Source organism: Lutjanus erythropterus, chromosome 14 (genome assembly GCF_056507025.1).
Source record: "Lutjanus erythropterus isolate fLutEry1 chromosome 14, fLutEry1.hap2, whole genome shotgun sequence".
In the NCBI taxonomy this organism is placed as follows: domain Eukaryota; kingdom Metazoa; phylum Chordata; class Actinopteri; order Lutjaniformes; family Lutjanidae; genus Lutjanus; species Lutjanus erythropterus.
In genome coordinates, this window is record NC_139330.1 from 24,118,068 (window position 1) to 24,138,442 (window position 20,375).

Below are 20,375 nucleotides of genomic sequence, written 5' to 3' on the forward strand. Positions count from 1 at the left end.
TTTCCTTGCTCAATCTATCCTGCTATCCCTCCCGAACAAACAAAAGAGCGCGTAGAGGGAGGATGAGTGTGCCTGATGGAGTGATAACGAGAGAAGAAGAGATGGGGAAAGGAAGCGAGGGAACGGGAACCTGGGAGAAAGGGGAGGGAGAGAGACCACTTCAATCCCCTCTATTGTGACAGCGCTGCCATCAATCTGTTGATTGGGTAATTACCATGTCAATCACATAGAGGTCAAAGCAGATAGGGCACCCATGGGGGAGGCAGGGTGCAGAGTAACTGAGTGAAAAAGAGACAGATGGACAGAGCGTGAGAGAGACAGACATTGAGAGTGAACAGGTATAATTTCTGAAGTGTTTTCTCCTCTAATCAATTAGACAAGTGGATAAAGAGAAATATGCCCAAAAAGACCAACAACCCAGAAAAAAACAGGAAATTGTGTGACCTTGAGTTCGGCTTCTGTGAGGCAGAAGCAGGAGAGAGCGACAGAGGGAGGAGGAATGGAGTGATTAGGGTTGGAAGGTAAAGAGGTCCGTTAATTGAAATGAAGAGGGACAACATTATTCAGCAGCGCCAGTCAAGAGGCTGTTCAACTGCACAACAGTCTGATTGAACAACACAGAAGAGAGACTAAGAGATTTTTGAAAATGAGAGAAAGACTGTGGAGATGGAATGAGACTGGGGGTGGGTGCCACGGGTATGCAATTTATTCCAAAAATGAGACAAGGACGAGGAAAAAAGTGCAAAAAGGGGTTTGAAATTAACGTAATGTGGCTTATATGCACAATTACCATAACTGTTGTGGTGTGGTGCATGTGGCTTTTTTACACTGGAGCCATTGCTACACATTGAAGCCAAGTCATGTTGGTGGATGTTTCAAAACTCCCTCTCCACATTTGTTTCATCCCCTCTTTCTGTCCACCTCATTCATTCCTCCATCAAGCTACTTATAATCCCTCCTTCCTAATGAGACATCTTAAAAAAAAAAAAAAAAAAACATCCCATCACTCTTGGAAAAAAAAGGGCCTGGCGTTGCAATTACACCCCCTCTACCTTCCTCCCCTCTCCCCCTCTCTCCGCCCACCGATCCACCCCAAAAAAGAGCTAAGGATGTCGAAAGATGGATAATTTCCCCTAGGTACAATTTAACTGTCACTTTGCGTTGCCATTTACTGTGGCGCACAGCCCTGTTAATGTCCTCAACTTTGCATGTCAGCCACTTTCCAGCCAATTAAGCCCTGAAAAAAAAAAACGAGCGCTTTGCTCAGTGGAAACCTGAAGGATTAGACAAGGAAGCTCATTTTGCCTCATCTCACTCCCCCCCCTTCCTCGTTTCCTCCCTCTCCGTCCCCCTCTTTTGTTCGGAGGAGATCGGCAGGCCTGTTATCAAGCCACTGTCCTTGCGTGGGGGAGGATGAGGTGTCTGTCTCGAAACGCAAATGAGACAGCGATCATGACACCACTAGCCCACTGTTACATGTGTTGAAGAATGCCATTTACTAATGTTGACGACAGTACCCACACAGGTGATTGTGAACATAATGTAGCCACATAGGTGAAAACCTTTTATTTTGGTGACTTAATTGAAAAAGCTGAAAACATTTGTTATATTATAACATGTCACCTTATAATGTTGATGTAGGAGCTAACAGTTGCCTGATGTATTTACACATCAGCAGACATACAACAACATCAGTATTAATTTGGAGTTGTGTTTCTGGCCAACTGACCAAAATAAATTTAATATTTTCTCACTTCTAGCTCTATTTTGGTCTCTACCAGCTACTGAGGCGAATATCAGCTAAACCATTAGTTGGTGAGAAAAGTCTTAGTCGACCACATTTTCATTCATTTGTTGGTTGCAAAAAACAAAAATCAAAAAAACAACAATACCAAATTCAATTCTGGAGCTGCCCCTCGCCATTAGGACCACTGTTTCAACAGTGACCTTTTCTCTTGTAACACTGTAGTCACAGGCCTGCATTTTTTCCCAACCCAGGACGGTGAAGTCATGACCCACCCTACTCTGACTCTGATTGGTAGTACTCGTTGCCTTCGATGGTTTGTACCGTTGGGTAGGTTATGGGTAGGTTTAGTTTAAGAATATCAGGGCAAGACAACAAGAAGCAGAGTAGGGCAGGACATGCCTTTGCTATCCTGGGGAAAAAAAAATATTGCCATCAGCACACTGCTGCTAACTGTGCTGTAGCTGCCATTAGGTAGTTAGCTCAGTTAGCAGTCCTATTAGACTCCAAGACTGATGAAGGTCAGTTTGACACCTGGACATAACGTTATAGTATCAAGGTGATTTACAGAAGATCTGATCAGGACTCAGAACTCCAGGAGGCATGAATAATACTAATACGTTCACCAGCTAGTTTTTAACTTTGGTTGTCTGCTGTTTGGTGCTTGGTATGTAGTGTACAGCTTGGTTTCAGCCAAAAAGCTCTGATAAACAGTCGCCTTCTCCAGCAGGAAACAAAGCTGATGAAAGTTTGCAGTCCAGAAAACCAAAACACTGAGTTAAAAGAGACAAAAAAATGCCCAACAGAGCTGAGGGGAAGTGCAGAGTCTAGTGACAATTATGTTGGTTCATCACTATGTGCAACACCATTTACAATGTACATAGTCAAGTTTAATAGTTAATTAATGGAGCTGTGTTGAGGTAGGGTTAACAATCTTGTGTCTTTAGCATCTTTGTCATCAACCTTTTCATCTTCACATCTGTTTACTTCTATGTTTCACATCTGGCTACTTCCATTTATCTACTAAAGATTTCCCTTTTCCTTTTCAACTCTGCTTATTATCAGTGGTGTGCTCTCCTCCTCACTCTATGTACACACAATGCAAGACGGTAGAAAAGAGAAGAGCCACTCATCTCCCATCAGCTCTCTAACCCCCCTCCCAACTCCTCCTCCTCTATCGCCACAGTTTCTTATCATACACGTCCTGCCAGCTCTTCATTTTGCTGGACTCATTAGCATGTCGCTAATCACTTCCATAAGGATGTCGCAATCTGAGCAACCTGCCAGCTAGCGTAGTAGCAGGTTAGCACACACAACACTGAGCGGACGGGCATGAAGGCTAACGGGGCGGCGTGTGTGATGGGCTGTCAAGGGCTAATCTGCCGAAGAAGTGTTCATTAAGTCATTAGCGCTGACGCAGCGATGAGACGGGTGCAGGCGGGAATGATGCCTGCTTTGTCCTCTTTTTATCGCTTCCCTCCGTTCCTCCTCCTCCCAACTGTCTGTCTGTCCGCTGACTGACGGAATGAAGAGGTGGGAACAACGGATGAAGAAAAAAGATAAAAAGAGGAGGAGAGAGCAAGGAGATAGATTCAACTGGAGCACAAAAGTCAAGTGTTGTGGTACTCAAACCTGCCCTGAGGCTTCGCTGAACATTGCACGAACTACATGTTACATCCACTTTACATTTCATAACCATTTCACAATTTACATGCATCTTCACAAGACAAATGTACAAAATTATGTATTTAAGAAGGTCTTTTAACACCAAGGGTTTCTTGAGTAAGCTAGGAGTAGCAGCCTTACACCTCCACTGTGTAATACTGATGACTGGCTAAAGCATGAGGGGCAAAGCTGTAGTTACAACACCAGACTTTCTGACAATACTTCATTTATTAACTTGTTGTTATTCACTAAACCACTTTCAAAGCTTTTCAGAGCCTGAAACTGATGTTTTAGAGTAGAGATGAGCCACTGTGCCATTTTCTCACCCCTGCAGGGAGGAATGTGCTACAATAAAAATTGGTTAAAGGTTTAGTTTAAGTTATTTTATGTGAGGTTTTACACAGTACCTATCAATAGTCAGCGCATTACTGACAGCAGATGACAGTTTGCCAGTCCCCAGTCTGGAGGATCAGAGAAGAGCACCAGCTTGAAAGCTAAGCATTGTACTGCTGTGGACAGCATCAGCAATAAAATGTATTTTAGCCACTTAAAAAAGACTCACCGAAAAAACAACCAAACTCCAGGAGTGAAATCAGACATGAGTGTTGTTGGTCTACTGCTGCATCAATCTGTTAGTTTGTCTGTGTTATTGTGACTTTGACTTTGGTGTTAAAAGGTTATTTTGGATTCACCATTGTCACACAATAACACAAACATTCAGGTACCAACAAAACCCATGTCCTGCAGGCTAAAATTACTGATTTCACCCCTGGAGCTTGATTGGTTGGGAGAGAACAACATTTGGTTTAAATAATGTCAGTTTCTCATCGGAAAAGGCTGTCTGATGAAGTAAAATGTTAAAAAATATTCTAAACATAGCGTACACTTAACCCTATTCATTATAACCTATTGATTTTTTTTTTAGGTGGTCCTTTTTTGTTGCTGACATCATCCACAGCAGTACATTGCTTAGCTTCCATGCTGGTGCCCCTCTCTGCTTCTCCTATCTGGGGCATGTGGACCAGCACCCACTGTAGGTAATACACCCACTATGATAAATACCTCACACAACCCCACACCAAATAATCTGAACTATACCTTTAAAAGAGGGAAAACTATTAGATTTTTAAGAAGCATATCGCTGCAGTTTATAGTTAAAAGAAGTTTTACACAAACAGTCTATCCCGTCTTCAGGTGAAGTGGACCACTCTGTCGAACAGAATTTATCTGCGCATCAGGTTCCACCTTTAATTTGTTGACTATGTCCAAGCCTTGAACACCAGCCAGCAAAAAACACACAAATGTACCAACAACATGAGGCAGATTATTGTAGAATACCAGCAGCTAGCTTGTTCCCTTGTGTTCATTAGTGTGTGTTCACTGCAGTATCATTTGGAGGAAGTACAACTGGCACTTGATTTATGAACGGGGCTGTGGTAAGCTGGTGTGTGTGTGTGTGTGTTGTGTTTTGGCTGCTGTTGATGACCCAGGAGTAAATTAGCCTGCTAATCTCACAGAGGCAGTGATTAACGAGTGAACCTGGAAACTCTGTTTGTGCCAGAGACCAGACTTACAGCAAAACAAACAGCGGCAGGGGAGCGCCGGTGTGTGAGCGGCATCTGAACATGTGTGTGTGCGCACGAGCTTCATGTGCAAAGGTTTGCCTCTACGGCAGCATGTACACTAGGGGTAAACAGTGTGTATGAAAGCATGTGCAGGGCGTGTGTGTGTGCAGTGGCGGGCCCCTAACGGCGCTCCGCGTGGCTGTGGTAAATCCAGCAATTAGTGCTCTGTACATAATTAACATGCTAATGAGTTGATCTACTTAAAAGCTGCTCTGACAAATAGAACACACATACACTGAGTAATGTACACAAACTGAATAGAGTCGAGGGGTGGAGCAATACCACTGACCCCACAGCCAGTGTTTGCTGACGTTCATTTGCATATCTGCATTATGGGAAGAGGCATCGATGGCCATCTCTTGCCACACACACACACACACACACACTTACACCTTGGAGTATAGCGGTGGGTGTTTCACGAGATCAGGGGTGGGGGCTCATGGGAGAGGTTGCAGCTGGCGAATCCTCAAACAAACAAAATCTGGCTCCAACACGACACACACACACACACACACTAGCGCACATAAATGAGCAATTTCCACATCCTCTCTCTGTCTGAATCGCTGACCCAGAATGTAACCTCAGCTATGATCATAGGGAGGGATGAGTGACTCATTGAGACACACATACATACACACACCTGGCAACTGGATTTGGCAGATAAAGACACAAATCTGACAACAAAAGTGAGCTGGTTGGCTGGTTAGTGGAGAGTTTCAGCCATCGAAATACAAGCATACCAAAACACAAATTAATGTTTTAATATTACATCTGTGTCTGTTTGCATGGCCAAAGTGTGTGTGTGTGTTATGGCAGCAACTAACTATTATTTTCACTGCAGATTAATCTGTCGATCACTTTCTAGATTAACTGATTAGTTGTTTGGCCTATAACATTTCAGAGAGTGGTGTAAAATCTTGTTTTGTTCACAACACAAAGACATTCTGTTTACCTTTGCAGGAGTAAAAAATGGCAATTAATTTTTATAACTGACAACTAACTGATTAATTGCAGCTTACTGTGGGTACAACTTACCCTTCCTAAGTCCCGTCCCTTATTGCACAGATTTTAAAGATGGTTAAAAGCTTGTTAGCCAATCTACATTAATTATAACTAGCTAGTGAAACCTGGAAGCTCAAGGAAACTAAAAGTTTAGTTTTATTTTCCTTGGCTAATCTATATCAATCGTTAGTTAGTTCACTAGACTTTTGTCAACATTAGCTGCCGTTAGCTAACTTGAGATAAGATGAAACAAAGTTGAATGAATATGATCTACATAGGGGAAATAAGCAAAAAGGGTTTGATGATTCTACCCTGTTAACCTTTATTTCACTAAAATTCAACATTTGAGTCCCTTTTTTAATCAGTTTCTTCCCTAATTATTGTAAATAACTGATAAAAATTGTGGGTTGAGGGGGTGTAAACTTTTTTGAAAGGGGGGCATGTCAGAAAAGGTTTGGGAACCACTGAGTTAGGTAATATTAGCAAAAGGCTATCTAACTAGCTATCTAATGATTGATGCAGATTAGCCAAGGAAAATAAAACTAAAAACTTTTCAGCTTCCTTGAGATTATCTAGCAAGTTAGCTAGTGTTTTGCTAATATTAGCTTTCAGATGTAACTGGCTAACAATTAATGCAGATTAGGTAGTTAATTAGCTATTCTTTTGCTTACATTAGCTAACTTAACATGTGACTATATATGTCGCTTTTACAGGTTCTCCAGCAACATATTTTAACCAACTTCAAAATTTGGTTTTCTTCCTAACACAGATGAGCCAAACACATAGCAATTCTGAGTACAGGAAACAGGAAAGGTCGCCAAGGTTCCAGAAAAGGGATGGGATTTGGGGAGGGTTAATTGTATATAAGTGTTTTTTTGTGATTTGTAAAACAGTCAGATTGTGTTTTACCTGTCCAGGTAGGCAGTAATCAGAGGTGAGCACAGATTAGCATTGGGCTTGGCCAGTCCGAGGGTGAAGACGGTCTCCAGCAGTCGTTGGATGGTGGAGGCCTCTCCCTTGGCTGCTAAAGCATTGAGCACGTGAAACAGCATGGTGACGTGCGTGTCGTCCATCGCCACCTCCTTCTCCTTCATCTCCTTCAGGATGTCCACTGCCTCTGTGATCCAGGAGAAAGTGAGATAAAGAGAGAAAATGTTAAATGTAATGAGATATCTAGGTATTTAGTCAAATATATATATATGTCCCTAATTGTCCATATTACCAAGCCCTGTTGTTAGTGTTTTGGGGTGAATATTACGTATGTATTAATTTGTATGTTGTATTTCACTGTTTTTTTGGCTGTTGTTTAAGGTTGTGCCAGATTTAACTATAATACTGTTAGGTTGTTTAATCTACTGCAATGCATCTTATTCTCCAAGCTCATCGTAAATCTGCACCACTTGAGAATTAAGGTATGATGTTTTGGAGACAACCATAAACATGCATGATCTCTGGTGAGGTGATGGCGTGAGACTCTTAATCTGTCGACGAAGTGATGGTGAGAGCGATTTAGAGTTAAAGAACAAACAAAAAGATCAAAAGACAAGGAGAAAGAGAGATGATGCAGACGGATGAGGAGCGAGAAAGTGAGAGGTGGGCAGAGCTTGGCTGGGAGAAGAGTAGGGTGTGTGAATATGATAAAAGGCCCCTTTAGCTAATTCCATGTGGGGAAAACAAACCCATATTAAAACAGCATTTTGCACCCAGCAGGGATGCAAATCCAACCCGTATAATGCCAACTCTGCGCTAATTGCTACTTGCGGTTTTCTAAACGAGACTACAATTACCGGACCCCTACAATGGAGGCCGGCTTTTTGCCGTGGCTATGTAGAAAGCACTTGGGGGGCTAAATTATAGGTATGTGGCGACAAGGGCCCGCCGTGGCCCCAGTGAGACCCCGGTAAGCGGGCTGAGGGGTGGATCAGTTTGGTCAAGTCCAGCCGGTAATGGAGGGCTTTTTACCGGGCCACGCGCCCATCTGGCCAACACTAGGGGCTAAATGATGAAAAGGGTGTGCGTGTGTGTGCGTGTGTGTGTATGTGGTGTATCAGAGTAAGGTAATTAAGATGCGTTTACTGTCTATTAAGACAGCTGCTAATGGGCTGACAGCGATACAGCCGCTCTCCACCACAGACACTAATCTATACAGCATGACCGAGAGGAAGGGAGGAGATGGAGAGATGCAGAGCCACAGAATATATTTGAATAATGTGTATTAAGCCTCCAACTGCAGGGCAATATTGGCAACTTGCTTAAAATTCACTCATCTAAAATCGTTACTCCTCCTTATGTTTGCAGCAAACACACAGACAAAAGCATAAAAACCAAATAAAGTGAACAAATGTGGGCCTAATGATGCTAACACCTACAGAGCTGGTAATATAACAAAACCCCTCAAACAGGAGTGTCACTCTCTACTGGGAACACACATTCACTCACACACACACACACACACTTGTGGGCTGAGGGACAGGGCCACTGGTGAGTGCTTTGGCATCCTAATTTCAGTCTGTCTCTCCATCTCTCCACCTCTCTGTGCCAGTTGTTATGGCGATGGGAACCAAAGGCTGTCACAGATTTAATGGGACAGGGGAAAATAGAGGAAGGAAGGGTGGAGTAGGGGTGGCTGGCAATGGAGGAGACATTGCTAAATGAAGGGGGGAGTTAAAGGGAGGACAATGAGAAGGGGATGCAGCTTGTCAGAGGGGTAAGTTTGGTGAGCTGGATGAGGGTTTGATGAGAGTGATATAGAATGGAAAAGGGCAAACCAGGAAGCTACTGCATTCTCTGTCACTGGTGTGATGCTGTATCGCACTTTTATCACCCCTGTAATATTATAATATCGGCAATAAAGACATTTTGCAGGGCTGCAACATCAGAACAGGGATATTCAGAAATCCCGCAGCTCCCACAGCCCTTTTCCTTTACTATGGTGTAATTTAGTTGATCTTTAAACAGAAGCTGACTGAAAATTACCCAAGTCAGATTAAGGACAACTTTAAATGAAGACGTATTTTATCATCAAAGTCTTAATTCAGCAACAGGTGCAAATACATCGGTGTCTTAATAGAGTTCTTCTTATAGAGAAGAGACAAACTAAAGTGAACATCAAACTATTCGACTCTGCATGGATGTGGGCCACCATTACTATATTTCAGGCTCAGTTTTATAGTTTAAGATATGGTATCATATGAAACTAGTTGGTACCTTGGTAAATCATGCTAGCTCGTCAGGAAGTGGGGGTAAATAACGCTTTGAAGTTAGGGTAAATTTTGGTGAGGGAAAAAATGGGATGGCCTTTTTTAAAGGGGTCCCTTGACCTCTCACGTCTAGACATCTGAATGAAAATGGGCTCTCAGTATTGGAATATCATAAATTTGACATGTTTGGAAAGCTGAGAATCTTGTGGATTCAATGTCATGAATTATATTCATATGTGATTATTGAAGTCGTTACACAGTAGCCATTTCATGGTAGTGAGACCATTTTTGAGACTTGACCTCACTGTATAAAACTGTATTGTGATCGTGAGGATAGCCTCAGGAAACCTCACAAACTAGAGACCTGGGACATTCAGAGGACGTTTTCCTAGATATATTGACATACTAACAATAATGGTTTCTGTGCAATCCCCAGAAGTGCTCACCATCTGATTACAGACAAAAAGCAATTCTTGCAGAAATCTCCCAGTGACAAAAGCTTCTGACATCAAATCACAACATGAATTTTTCTATGGCGTTCCTGAGACTCTTGGTGTTTTAATGTGGCATTTTGGAGGGATTTTTTACCTATTTTTGAATTGAATTCTTGAGTCATAAAAAAGGGATACATTTTGCTCCAAAACTGTGTAACTATCTATGGTATCAACACAAAAATACCTTCAGTCATGATGCCTTACACACCTATAGACCTTACACACTCAAAATTTTTAACATTTGAATAGTTACCTAAATAAAACAAAATGGGAAAGGGGAAAGGGGAACAACAATTCAATCACAGCAATATCAAAATTAAACAATTGCCCTATAATGACTTGACCTGTTGTCATGTCTGCACTGTTTATCAGTTCAGATATAACTTACTGTCGCTCTCTGACTCTGTGTGTCTCTCTATGTCTCCCTCCCTCTATCCATACCTCTGTGCATCACTCTCTGACAGACCCGCTAATCACTGAGACCAATGGCTTGGAGTTGATCTGCCCAAATGGAGCTACACTAGCTAACATCCCTTCGTCCACCATCCAATCCCCCACCCCCACCCCTCTCGTCCCTCCTCCATCTCTCCCTTTATCCGTCCGTTTAGCCAGTATGCATATCCATCAGCTCAGCCGAGCATCGCGGCCAGCAAAGCGAGCCAGACCACACACACATACACATCAAAAGATGGGGAGGCAGACAGGCCAGGTAAACAAACATCACACAGCCCAATGGTTCATCTAATGTTCCATGACTTGACTGCTAGTGATGTCTCTTTCCCAAAACACACATGCAGAGCATCAAAGATGAGTCCAGGACCACCGAAAGCCAGAGGAAGTTGTGTTTACCAAAGCGGGAGGATGGACAGATGGAGGCAGCGGGGCAAGGGCAGGTCAAAGAGACGCGTGGTGATAAAGGAGAGGTGAATTTAAAAAATAGAGGGAGAAGAGCAAAGGTAGGAGGAGATAAAGGGAGCGTTCAGCATCCTGAAGCCCATGTTGATACATGTTGCAGGTGTACTCTGTCACATGATTGATAGATTAAATTATGCATTAATTCTGGTATGCAATATAAATAAAGGTGATCTGATCAGTGGTGCTCCAACCAAGCCATTTTTTTTTTAAGTTAGCATAAACATTGTTAACAGCAGTCCAACTGAAGCTGAACAAGTAAAAAAAAACATCAACACAAACATCAAAAATCTGTCTGGAACCCAGAGGATTTGAAGAACCTCAAATACAGCCCACAGAAAATAGAAAACTGTTTAGCTTACATTTTTGTTCTAATTTTGTTTCTTTATATTTCTGTGTTTTTTTTCATATCATGATGCCAGGGTGATTTTTTTCCCCCAAGCCAAGGAAGAAAAAGTGTAGCAATGAATCATGCACACTGCATTCATGATGTGCTCAAGTTTGGCAAAGTTCACAGAGAAAATGACATTTACATCAGCAAAATATCTTAAGATGGAAAATATTTAAGGAAAAACATCTGATAAATCTCCTCTGAATCTTAATTTGACTCAAAGGTTTTAGGTCCAACGGTTGTCATATGATTTGGATCATGTGGATGAAAACAACGAAACTGTTAACAGCAACACTGAAATTAAAATCATCATATTTATTATATTTAATATGGATGGCAGCAATAACATGGGTAAAATTACCCATTTAAAAAAGGGTTCTTATGGAAGTGTGACTGAGGTGGCTGCTTAATATGAGGTGCATTAGTTGCGATCAGCATTTATATAATGATTTTGAGTGGAACCTTAAACACATAATCTCTTTATGATGCACCGTTCTGTCCTGTTTATTGTACCATTTCTGTTGTCGGAAAGAAATGTTGATAGTTCCATGCTCTAATAGGTAATCTACTATCGTAAATCACAGTACTGTACTGCATGCATGTTGTGTAAATGGATTTACTGCATAAAAATGTTGACATGAAAATTTTTGTATAGGTGTAAGTTTAATATGTATTCTGAAAGTTAATGGATAAAAGTGTTCACATCATCCAAAATAACATATAAATAAGTAGATGGATGTCTCAACAGATTGATGTGAGCAGACGTGAAAACAGATGTGATGGAGATGAGGAGGGAGCAGCAGAGGAAAATTAACTGGTGAGAAGAAGAGGAAGCAATGATGAAGAAATGTAAAAGAGCAATGCGTGCTGAAGGGAAGGCGACATAAGGTAAAGTTAAAAGGATGAAGTGAGGTAACAACAAAGTTGCCTAGCGAGGTGGGATGGGAGGCTTTGAACCAAGGGCAAAAACAACAAAGCCATTAGAGAGGCTGAGAAATAAAGCAAGATGCCAGGAGACATGATCTTCAGCTGGGCCTGGTGTGTGCTAGGAGCCAGGCGGACCAGCGTCTGGGTGGGGACAGGCTAACATCAAGGTTAGCCATGTGTGCTAATGTGGCTGACAAGCGTCCCCTCCATATGCACACTCTGGCTAATGGCAAATGCGTTAGCGCTGCCTATACACACCCCGACGCAGACACACACACAGACGGACACACCAACCGTCATGCCCACCAAATGCCTTTTGCTTGAATTCACATGCAAATTTGCGTGTCGCTGTGCGTGTATGTGTGTGTGTGTGTGAAATGCTCAAGCACTTCGGTGGACATGATCTGCCATTAGCATCAAGGCGGATTTCAATAATTCTGGAAAAATACACACAGTCCTGTAATTTTCCCCCTCTCTCATTTCTCACTGACGCGGATGTGTGCGAGGGGGGGAGAATGAGAGAATGACACGCTTGGAGACAGAGCAGAGGAGAGCGGGTCAGATAGAGAGACAGAGACGAAGACGGAGAGAGGGAGTGAAGGGGAGGAGAGAGGAGGCGAGGACAGACAAGGGAAACATTTTGCCTGTCATTGTGTGCAAAAAGCAGAGCGGCAAAACTGATGGTAATTGGGTCTTCGATGGGCTGAAGGAAACCCACCGTAGCATTCTGAAAATGGCCGGCTAATGCGGGTTTGAGGGAGGGAGAACGACAGATTGTGACAGAGTTGGTGACACACACACACATACACACACACTCAACCACACACATTCACATCTGCAGGCCCTTTTAAGTTCAGGCCTGATCTACTTTGATCCAGCTTACTGTCAAGAGACAAAGTAATGAGGAACTAAAAGCAGGTGGGATTAGTGAATTTATCAATTACTAACTAATTAAGAACCATTTTGATAAGTGATTAATCATTTTAAATCCTTCAGGCAGAGGTGCTATTGAATATCTTTTGGTCAGAAAAACAAACAGGTTGAAGAAGCTACCTCGGTTGTGAGAAGAAGAAGAAGAAGAAGAAGAAGAAGAAGAAGAAGAAGAAGAAGAAGAAGAAGAAGAAGAAGAAGAAGAAGAAGAAGAAGAAGAAGAAGAAGTATGCACTTTTTACTCTTTACCTGATATTTTAGAGCGTTGGCTCTTTTTCATGTTAAGGACCCCTAAACGGACACAAATTTTACCATGGACCCCATCTAGAAAGGGTTTCCCATCTGATAAGTTTTTTTCTTTTGGATGTTTTGTTACAGATAGTGTACAGTGTTTCTTCTGTAATTTTTATTTGAGCAGTAATTTTAGTTTTGTCTCATATCTGTTCAAGTTTGTCTTAGTTATTAAGTTGCAGTTCTAATGTTAAATATCTTCTTAACCATTAAATAATCATTACTTGGTTTAGTTATAGATAACATTTTAGATTTTTATTTGGTTTATTTTTATTATTTATTTAATTTTTTATACATATTAAAGTGGTGGTAATTCTCTTGCTATAGCGGTGCACCACTGCTAAATGAATACAGAGGAAAAGAAGAGGTGTATGAAACTCATGGCCAAATAGTCACATTTTAGTCATTGTGTTATTTATGGTTGGAATTACAGTGAAAATAAATTATTCCCCTTTCTGCTGGGGACCCCCTGGTAGCCCCTTAAGGACCCCCTTTAGTACCCAGAACATTTTGTCCCAGAAAATACCTATCAAAGAACGAAAAAGTTCCTTTAGGCGATGGTTGTCTGTGTTTCCAGTGCAGTCTAAAGATTAGGCACTGACATATGAAAAAAACAACTGCATCTGCAGCTGCATTTTATACATAATTTTTGCACACGACTATACAACAATGATGATGCCATAGAAAGTGATAGTCAATTAATGGCTGGACTTTGTCGCTGGTTCATCTGTCTTATGCTTCACTTTGTAACTCAATCAGAAATGTTCAGCACTACAAGCTGCACCCCCAGAGTACCTGTGCTTTTAGAAAGCACTCTCTCCAAACCTGGAACTCATTAGAGGATAGAATAATGTCCCCAAAACTTAATTTAGACCCTGTTCCCTGCAGTAGAAGCACACAGAGTTCCTCCAAAGGTTTAGAAGAACTTACCCTCCACCCTGCCATGCTTGGAGAGGGCCTTGACCAGTGCGATGTATTTACTGGCATCAAGCGCTACTGATGAGTCCTTGCGGCTTCTAAAGACAGACAGAGAGGGAGAGAAGCAGACTTGATTAATGTATTTCACTTACAGTGATTGTATCGTACATTCTCCTGCTGGAGTTCAGTCTGGAAGCAGGTGGTGAGTGAAGAGGAGGAAACAGGGGAGGAAGACAGGAGAGTTTCCTGTGTTTTAGCCAGTCAACAGAGCGGCTGGACCCCGCATTAACGTCTCCCCAAATACCACTCAAGTTAAACTTTAATGGCCTACTACAGGTCGCAGCGCTGGCTTGTGTGTGTGTGTGTGTGTGGAGTATTTGTGTGTGTATTCTGCTCCACTCACATTTCCCTCTTCAGGTTGAGCGCCTCCTCCACATTGTCGTGGCGACAGCACAGGTTGATGAGGGTGACGTAGGCGCCGACTGTCATCTCCTCCTCGTGCTGCTGCTTCAGCTCAAGGGCGCGCTGCAGGTTCTGATCAGACAACAAAACGATAGACCTCAGGAGTGCACACATACAAAGCAAACTCATTTCAAAAAAAAAAAAAAAAGAAAAGAGGGAGTTTTGTGAGACGGAGTTATCCAAACACATCGTACCTCCTCAGCGCAGAGAGTCTGGATGATTTGTTTGAGAACACTGCCTATTGGTTTGTTCTCGGCTTTCAGTTCATCCAGTTTCTTCTCAAGTGCTAACAACTTTCCCTCAGTTCCCTGATGGAGACAGAGAGGCGTTAAACACATGGACATATACACCTAACATGTGTATATGAGATTAACACATTAAAGGGAAACTATGGGCTAAGAGTGCTGCAGAGATCACATACTTCTGGAAGTCAGTATCACTTAAGTTTCCTCCATAAAAAGCCAATGGGATTTTTCAAATTTTGAATTAGTGCAGAAACTATGCTCTGTGGTGAACAAAAGTTTATAACACTTATCTATTTTGTTCAGTAAGATAATCTTCACAAATTAACACTTTTTTTTTTTTCCCTGACAACCTGTGTAGCCTCATTTAGCCACTTGGACACGCACACTTTTAATATTTACTGACATATTTAATGTCAGAGAACAAAATGTGAAACTCTCATAAGCTTGTGTTAACCCAGTGGTGCTCAAATTGTGGGGCACAGAACCACTGCAGGTTGGGTGTGGATGACCAGGGGAAAATATGGGGTGAAACTAAGTTGCATGAATATGATTTATGTGGAAAAATAAACAAACCAGAGTTTGCTGATGCTCCTGTGCTGACATATTTCACTAAACTTCAAATTGGATGCTTATTTGTTGGTTGACTCCCTTGTCATTGTTAATGATTTTTTTATTTTTTAATTGTGAGGTGTGAGCTTTTTTCAGCTTTTAAAGTTGGGCATGCCAGAAATAGTTTGGGAATCACTGTGTTAACCACAGACCTTATTTCAGGCAACTAAGCAACAACCCATTAAATAAAACTCATTGACTTCAAGACAAGAAAACCTGCGGTGCAAATTCTTTTAAGCAAATTAAACTCAAACGTGAAGTTCAAACAACGTTCAAGCAGTACAAATTGTCCTGAGAGGTATACACAAGCATTAAAAATGAATGATGTTGCATCATATGTAGTATGACGTATGAATTGCTTCACACTCACACAGTCCTACTTACAGTGACACGGGGACCAGCTGACACAGCACCGTTGTTGGACTCTTGGTCTTTGGGGTCCACCAAAGCAAGCACATCCTGACACACACACAAAGTTAACAGTTACATTATACAGTACAGAAAACATAAGTAGTACAAATACACCCTCACTCTGGTCATAATATGTCTTTGGCTGTTGAATTTTAATTAGGAAAAATAATAACACTTCTGAAATCTGAACTCTATCCAGGATGCTGCGTACCTTGATGAGCTCTGGGACGTGGTAGGACTCCAGAAGGTTCCTGATGCCTCTGTAGATGTTCACTGGAATGGTTATGTTCTGCAGAGAAACACACTGATCAGCTCTCAGCACAACAGGAACAACAGGAATTATGTGTTTAATAACATTCACTTGGTCAAGAATAATTTAACTCAGCCTTCATTTAACCTTTAACAACTTTATTTAAAAAGGGAGGGGAGTTGTGTGACAGTGTAGTGGCATGAGCTTATATCTTTGCACAAACTAGAGGTAAATTGAGCTGGGGAGACAAATAAATGTATGATTCAGAATGTATAAGAGGATTCAGATCACTTCACTGTTTTAGTATAGCTATGGCAGGGCTCCAACTATATATAAATATATCTCTCTGGAGTCTCAAGGAGCATGTTATTAACTCCAACTCCCATACCCTGCTGGGGGTTAGGTTTCAAACACTTAAATGCAATACATTTAATGGCTGGCGATAGCAATATTTAGGAAAAATCTTTTTTTGTACTGTCTTCTTCCTTTGGATTTTTGTGGGTTAGGAATCTAATTGCCCCTGTACAACTTGTTTTATCTATTAGCGGTTATCAAATGGAAACAAAGACTAAAGGACTGCAATGTCTATAAAATGTCAGAAAATAGTGAAAAATGTCCATCCCAGTTTCTCAAAGTCCAACGTGATGTTTTTATACGTCTTGTTTTATCCAAACCTGATCCAAAACCCAAATACATTCTGTTTAATATGATAGTAAAAATAAATAAATAAATACTACGCAGGAAATCTCCATATCTGAGATTGTGAACACTGCATTTTCTTTGCTCAGTCGGGAAAGTGACTTGCTAGATTTACTAGCCCAACATGACATTTTACTTGCTCCAGACAGGTGGGCAGTCCTTATTGTTGTCTGCTACAGCTGATATTTACTGAATTATTGCTTTTTATAGCTTAGATTATTTTGGGACTTTTCAGTATTCCGTATTGAACCAGAGAACTGATTCACTGAACTCCAAATGGCCAGTTAAGACGTAACCTTTAACCAAAAAGTGCAGAGCACGGTTTAATCTTCCACAGCATGTCTGGTTGCCCCAACTCAGACCTTCACTCTTCAGAAATGGATCACGGGGGAGGAGGTCATGGGAGTGTATTCTGTTGTGTGTGTATGGTGAATAATCTGAGACTGATTACACACCACAAATCAGTTCAGATCAAAGTGTGTAAGCTCCTTTAAAGCAGGAAGGTTATGAATGAACTGGATATACAGTATAGTAGTGTATGTGCACACGTGTACCTGTGCCTGTAGTTGACTGAAGTATTTCTGCAGTTTGTCTTCCTGTGCCTGCACCTCCTTGTCTGACATGCCGTCGATCAGATTGTACAGGAAGAAGGATGCCTTTTCTGAACAGGATGGAAACACGCACGCACACACACACACACACACACACAAAAAGAGTAAGCAGTTGTCTTGGGAATAAATTTCATTTGCCAGCATGTCAGTCACGATACCCATTTGTGCATTTATATGATTTTTCTGTAACCTCTGCAGAGTGTGTGTTTGTTTCTTTTCTGCTGACGTAGGCTGCTTTTGGGCTGGAGTGTGAGTGAATGCGCAATGGTTGGCGTTGACAGCTTCCCCCCACTTCAGCTCACGCACACACACACACAAACACACACGCAGATGTCGTCTAATGGGATGTGACATGGATAACAGTCTCCATCGCTCCCACCAGCACACACAACAGTTCCAGCACTGGGGACTCTCAGTGACACACACACTGACATGGAGCGACATTAACGCTCCACACACACACAGCCAGACCAAAGACACACACACACACGCACACACACACACACACACTTTTAACGACTCAGCACTGTGTCAGCAGCCAGGCTCTATTTCCTCAGACGGAGAGAGCAGGTCTTTCACTCACACACTGACACATACACACACACACACCTGGACATTAACACACACAGGCTTCATGACGTGAAGTGGGCCGGTCAGCAGTATTCTGCTACTGAGACTGAAAGCGCATGCACACGCACAAACACACACAGGGCGGTTTTCTTTCATCAGAATTATAGTTGGAACGTGAGTAAGACAGAGACTGCAGTCTGCACGTTTGATACATGATACACGCTGATGCACGCACACACACACACACAGGCATCCTCCCTTCACTTTCTCACCTACATACTAACACACGTCTCGCATGCAAGAACACTGTCAGGTACGGATGTCCAACCTGCTGGTGGTAACGGTGTGTATAAATATTTACTTACCAGCCGGTTTGGAGCCTCCTTTGGAGAAGCGCTCATCTTTGTACAAGAGCTCAGTAATCTGAAATTAAGACGAACAAATTAGACAAACAAACACACGCATGCACACACACAGCAGGAATGAGAAAGAACATCATCACCACAGACAAGGTGTGAAGGGAAATTGCTTCATATTGATCCTTTTTACATCAACTCTTGTGTCCTTTGACTGTTTCCCCCATTTTTCTTTAATAGTTTGTAGAGGGTTATTTTTTTAACTTTAGTTTTGATATTTTATGACAAAAACACAACAGTCAGATGTTGTACTGCAATGTTTTGTAGCACTTAATTTCTTTTCTAACTTTATTTTTATTTTCTTTTTGACAAAAACAACAGACAGACAAGGGGACATCAGACAGGGTCATCATGTGAAATAAAAATGAGATGAAGCTGGGTTACACTGCAGTATCAAGATTTGTGGGTTATTTGTGTCCATTGTTCTCTGAAATGTTAAAAAGTCCTCATGATCTCTGACTTTGATGTGTCTCACTCATTCGTCGGTACAGAAGAAAATAGGAAGAAATTCCTCAAAGTAAGTATATACAGAATAAGACTTTTTTTTTTTTTTTCCATTTTTAGTAGCAGGTCTTAGAAGAAAAAGCCAGTTACTCCATATTATTATATTTCCTGAACCATTTCTATCCATTTATGGATTGCAGGAGGCTACTGTTTTATTCACTAATTAGAGGTTTAAATTAAGAGTTTATTTGTATTTATTCATTAAGATTTTAATGTATATGAATGACTTGTGTGTTTTTATATCGGCAAACCATCTTGCCTAAAATTGCCTCAGGCCACATATCCATCCTAAACATTTCTTTATTTATATGCTCAGTGTGCCATGAGGAGATTTGCATAAAAGGCAGCAGATGGCATTTGTCATATTGTATATTCTTCCTAAATGTGACTCGGTATGAAACAGATGGTGAGTAAACTGGTTATCACAGTCATTATGTTGTGAGTAATAAGCTGTCATGTAGACAGCTGAAGATTCACTTAATGCCTTAAAAAAAATCAGAGCTGAGTTTGAACTTTAATGATTGTTTTCATCAAATCTTCTCTTCTAACATTTAAGGTCTTTTTCCTGGATTGTTTTCAGCTGCCTAACTGTTTGCCAAATGAGAAATCCTGTTTCCCTCCATTGGTATATAGATACATATATACAGTATATAAATACTCTGAACTCTGAACAGAGTCAGTATGGGCTCATTCCCGTCTTACCTTCACCATGCTCTCCACGTCATCAGACCTGCAGGGGGCAGTAGAGGACAAGACATGAGCAGTCAGTCACACATGCAGTACACCACCAGTGGGTCAACACACTCCCAACATGTCAGGGCTAATGTGCATCTCTTACAGAAGCACCTCCACCACACACACTCCAAACATGGATTTATTCACTTCTCCTGTGTCTTTCTCAGCTGTTTGCACTAATGCATGACTCCTGAGAAAACTCTTTTCTCATAAATGTTTGTATTGTTTGTTCTGATGGTGAACAAGCAATTTAAATTTGATCTGCCGTGGCACTTATTTCAAGGTGCTGTAGATAAAAGCATGAGGTAGACATAGGATGTTAATATTGTGTTAAATCTGTAAAAATATATATATTTTTTTCAAATCTATTTTATCTAGAGTCTGACTACTATTGGATTTTTTTACCTATATTAGGGAGCAAATTATTTATGCATAAATTATACTATTACCCCTCAAATGTGGCTCTAAAACACTGGTGACAATGATATGTAATAGAGGCAGAATATTTTACAGTTTAACACAAACTTCATTGTTCAAAATCAGGTCACCACAACGGTAAACTTCCACTGCTATTTTTATTAATTAGAAATAACTATAGGCTAAATAAAAAAATACAAATAGAACATAATATACTGTATATATATTAAACTTGAATTATTAATAGGATTGAATATACATAAAAAGCTGCCAATAAAGCTTCAAATTAAAAACAATCTGCATTATGTTCTGTGTTAAAAAAAGTTTTCTTATCAGGTGGGGATGCA

General features: G+C 41.2%; 1 protein-coding gene across 1 annotated transcript in view; it reads right to left on the reverse strand.

Annotated features, from left to right (window-relative positions):
- Positions 1 to 20,375, reverse strand: part of lrpprc (leucine-rich pentatricopeptide repeat containing) — a 70,659-nt gene that overhangs the window by 32,995 nt on the left and 17,289 nt on the right. Inside the window, exons 15-23 of the mRNA XM_084735409.1 lie at positions 19,579 to 19,606; positions 18,322 to 18,379; positions 17,330 to 17,436; positions 16,038 to 16,115; positions 15,800 to 15,874; positions 14,756 to 14,869; positions 14,503 to 14,633; positions 14,112 to 14,197; positions 6,946 to 7,153 (exon numbers count right to left, since the gene is read on the reverse strand). Coding sequence (XP_084591535.1) covers positions 6,946 to 7,153; positions 14,112 to 14,197; positions 14,503 to 14,633; positions 14,756 to 14,869; positions 15,800 to 15,874; positions 16,038 to 16,115; positions 17,330 to 17,436; positions 18,322 to 18,379; positions 19,579 to 19,606 — 885 coding nt within the window. The remainder of the gene's footprint in view (positions 1 to 6,945; positions 7,154 to 14,111; positions 14,198 to 14,502; positions 14,634 to 14,755; positions 14,870 to 15,799; positions 15,875 to 16,037; positions 16,116 to 17,329; positions 17,437 to 18,321; positions 18,380 to 19,578; positions 19,607 to 20,375) is intronic.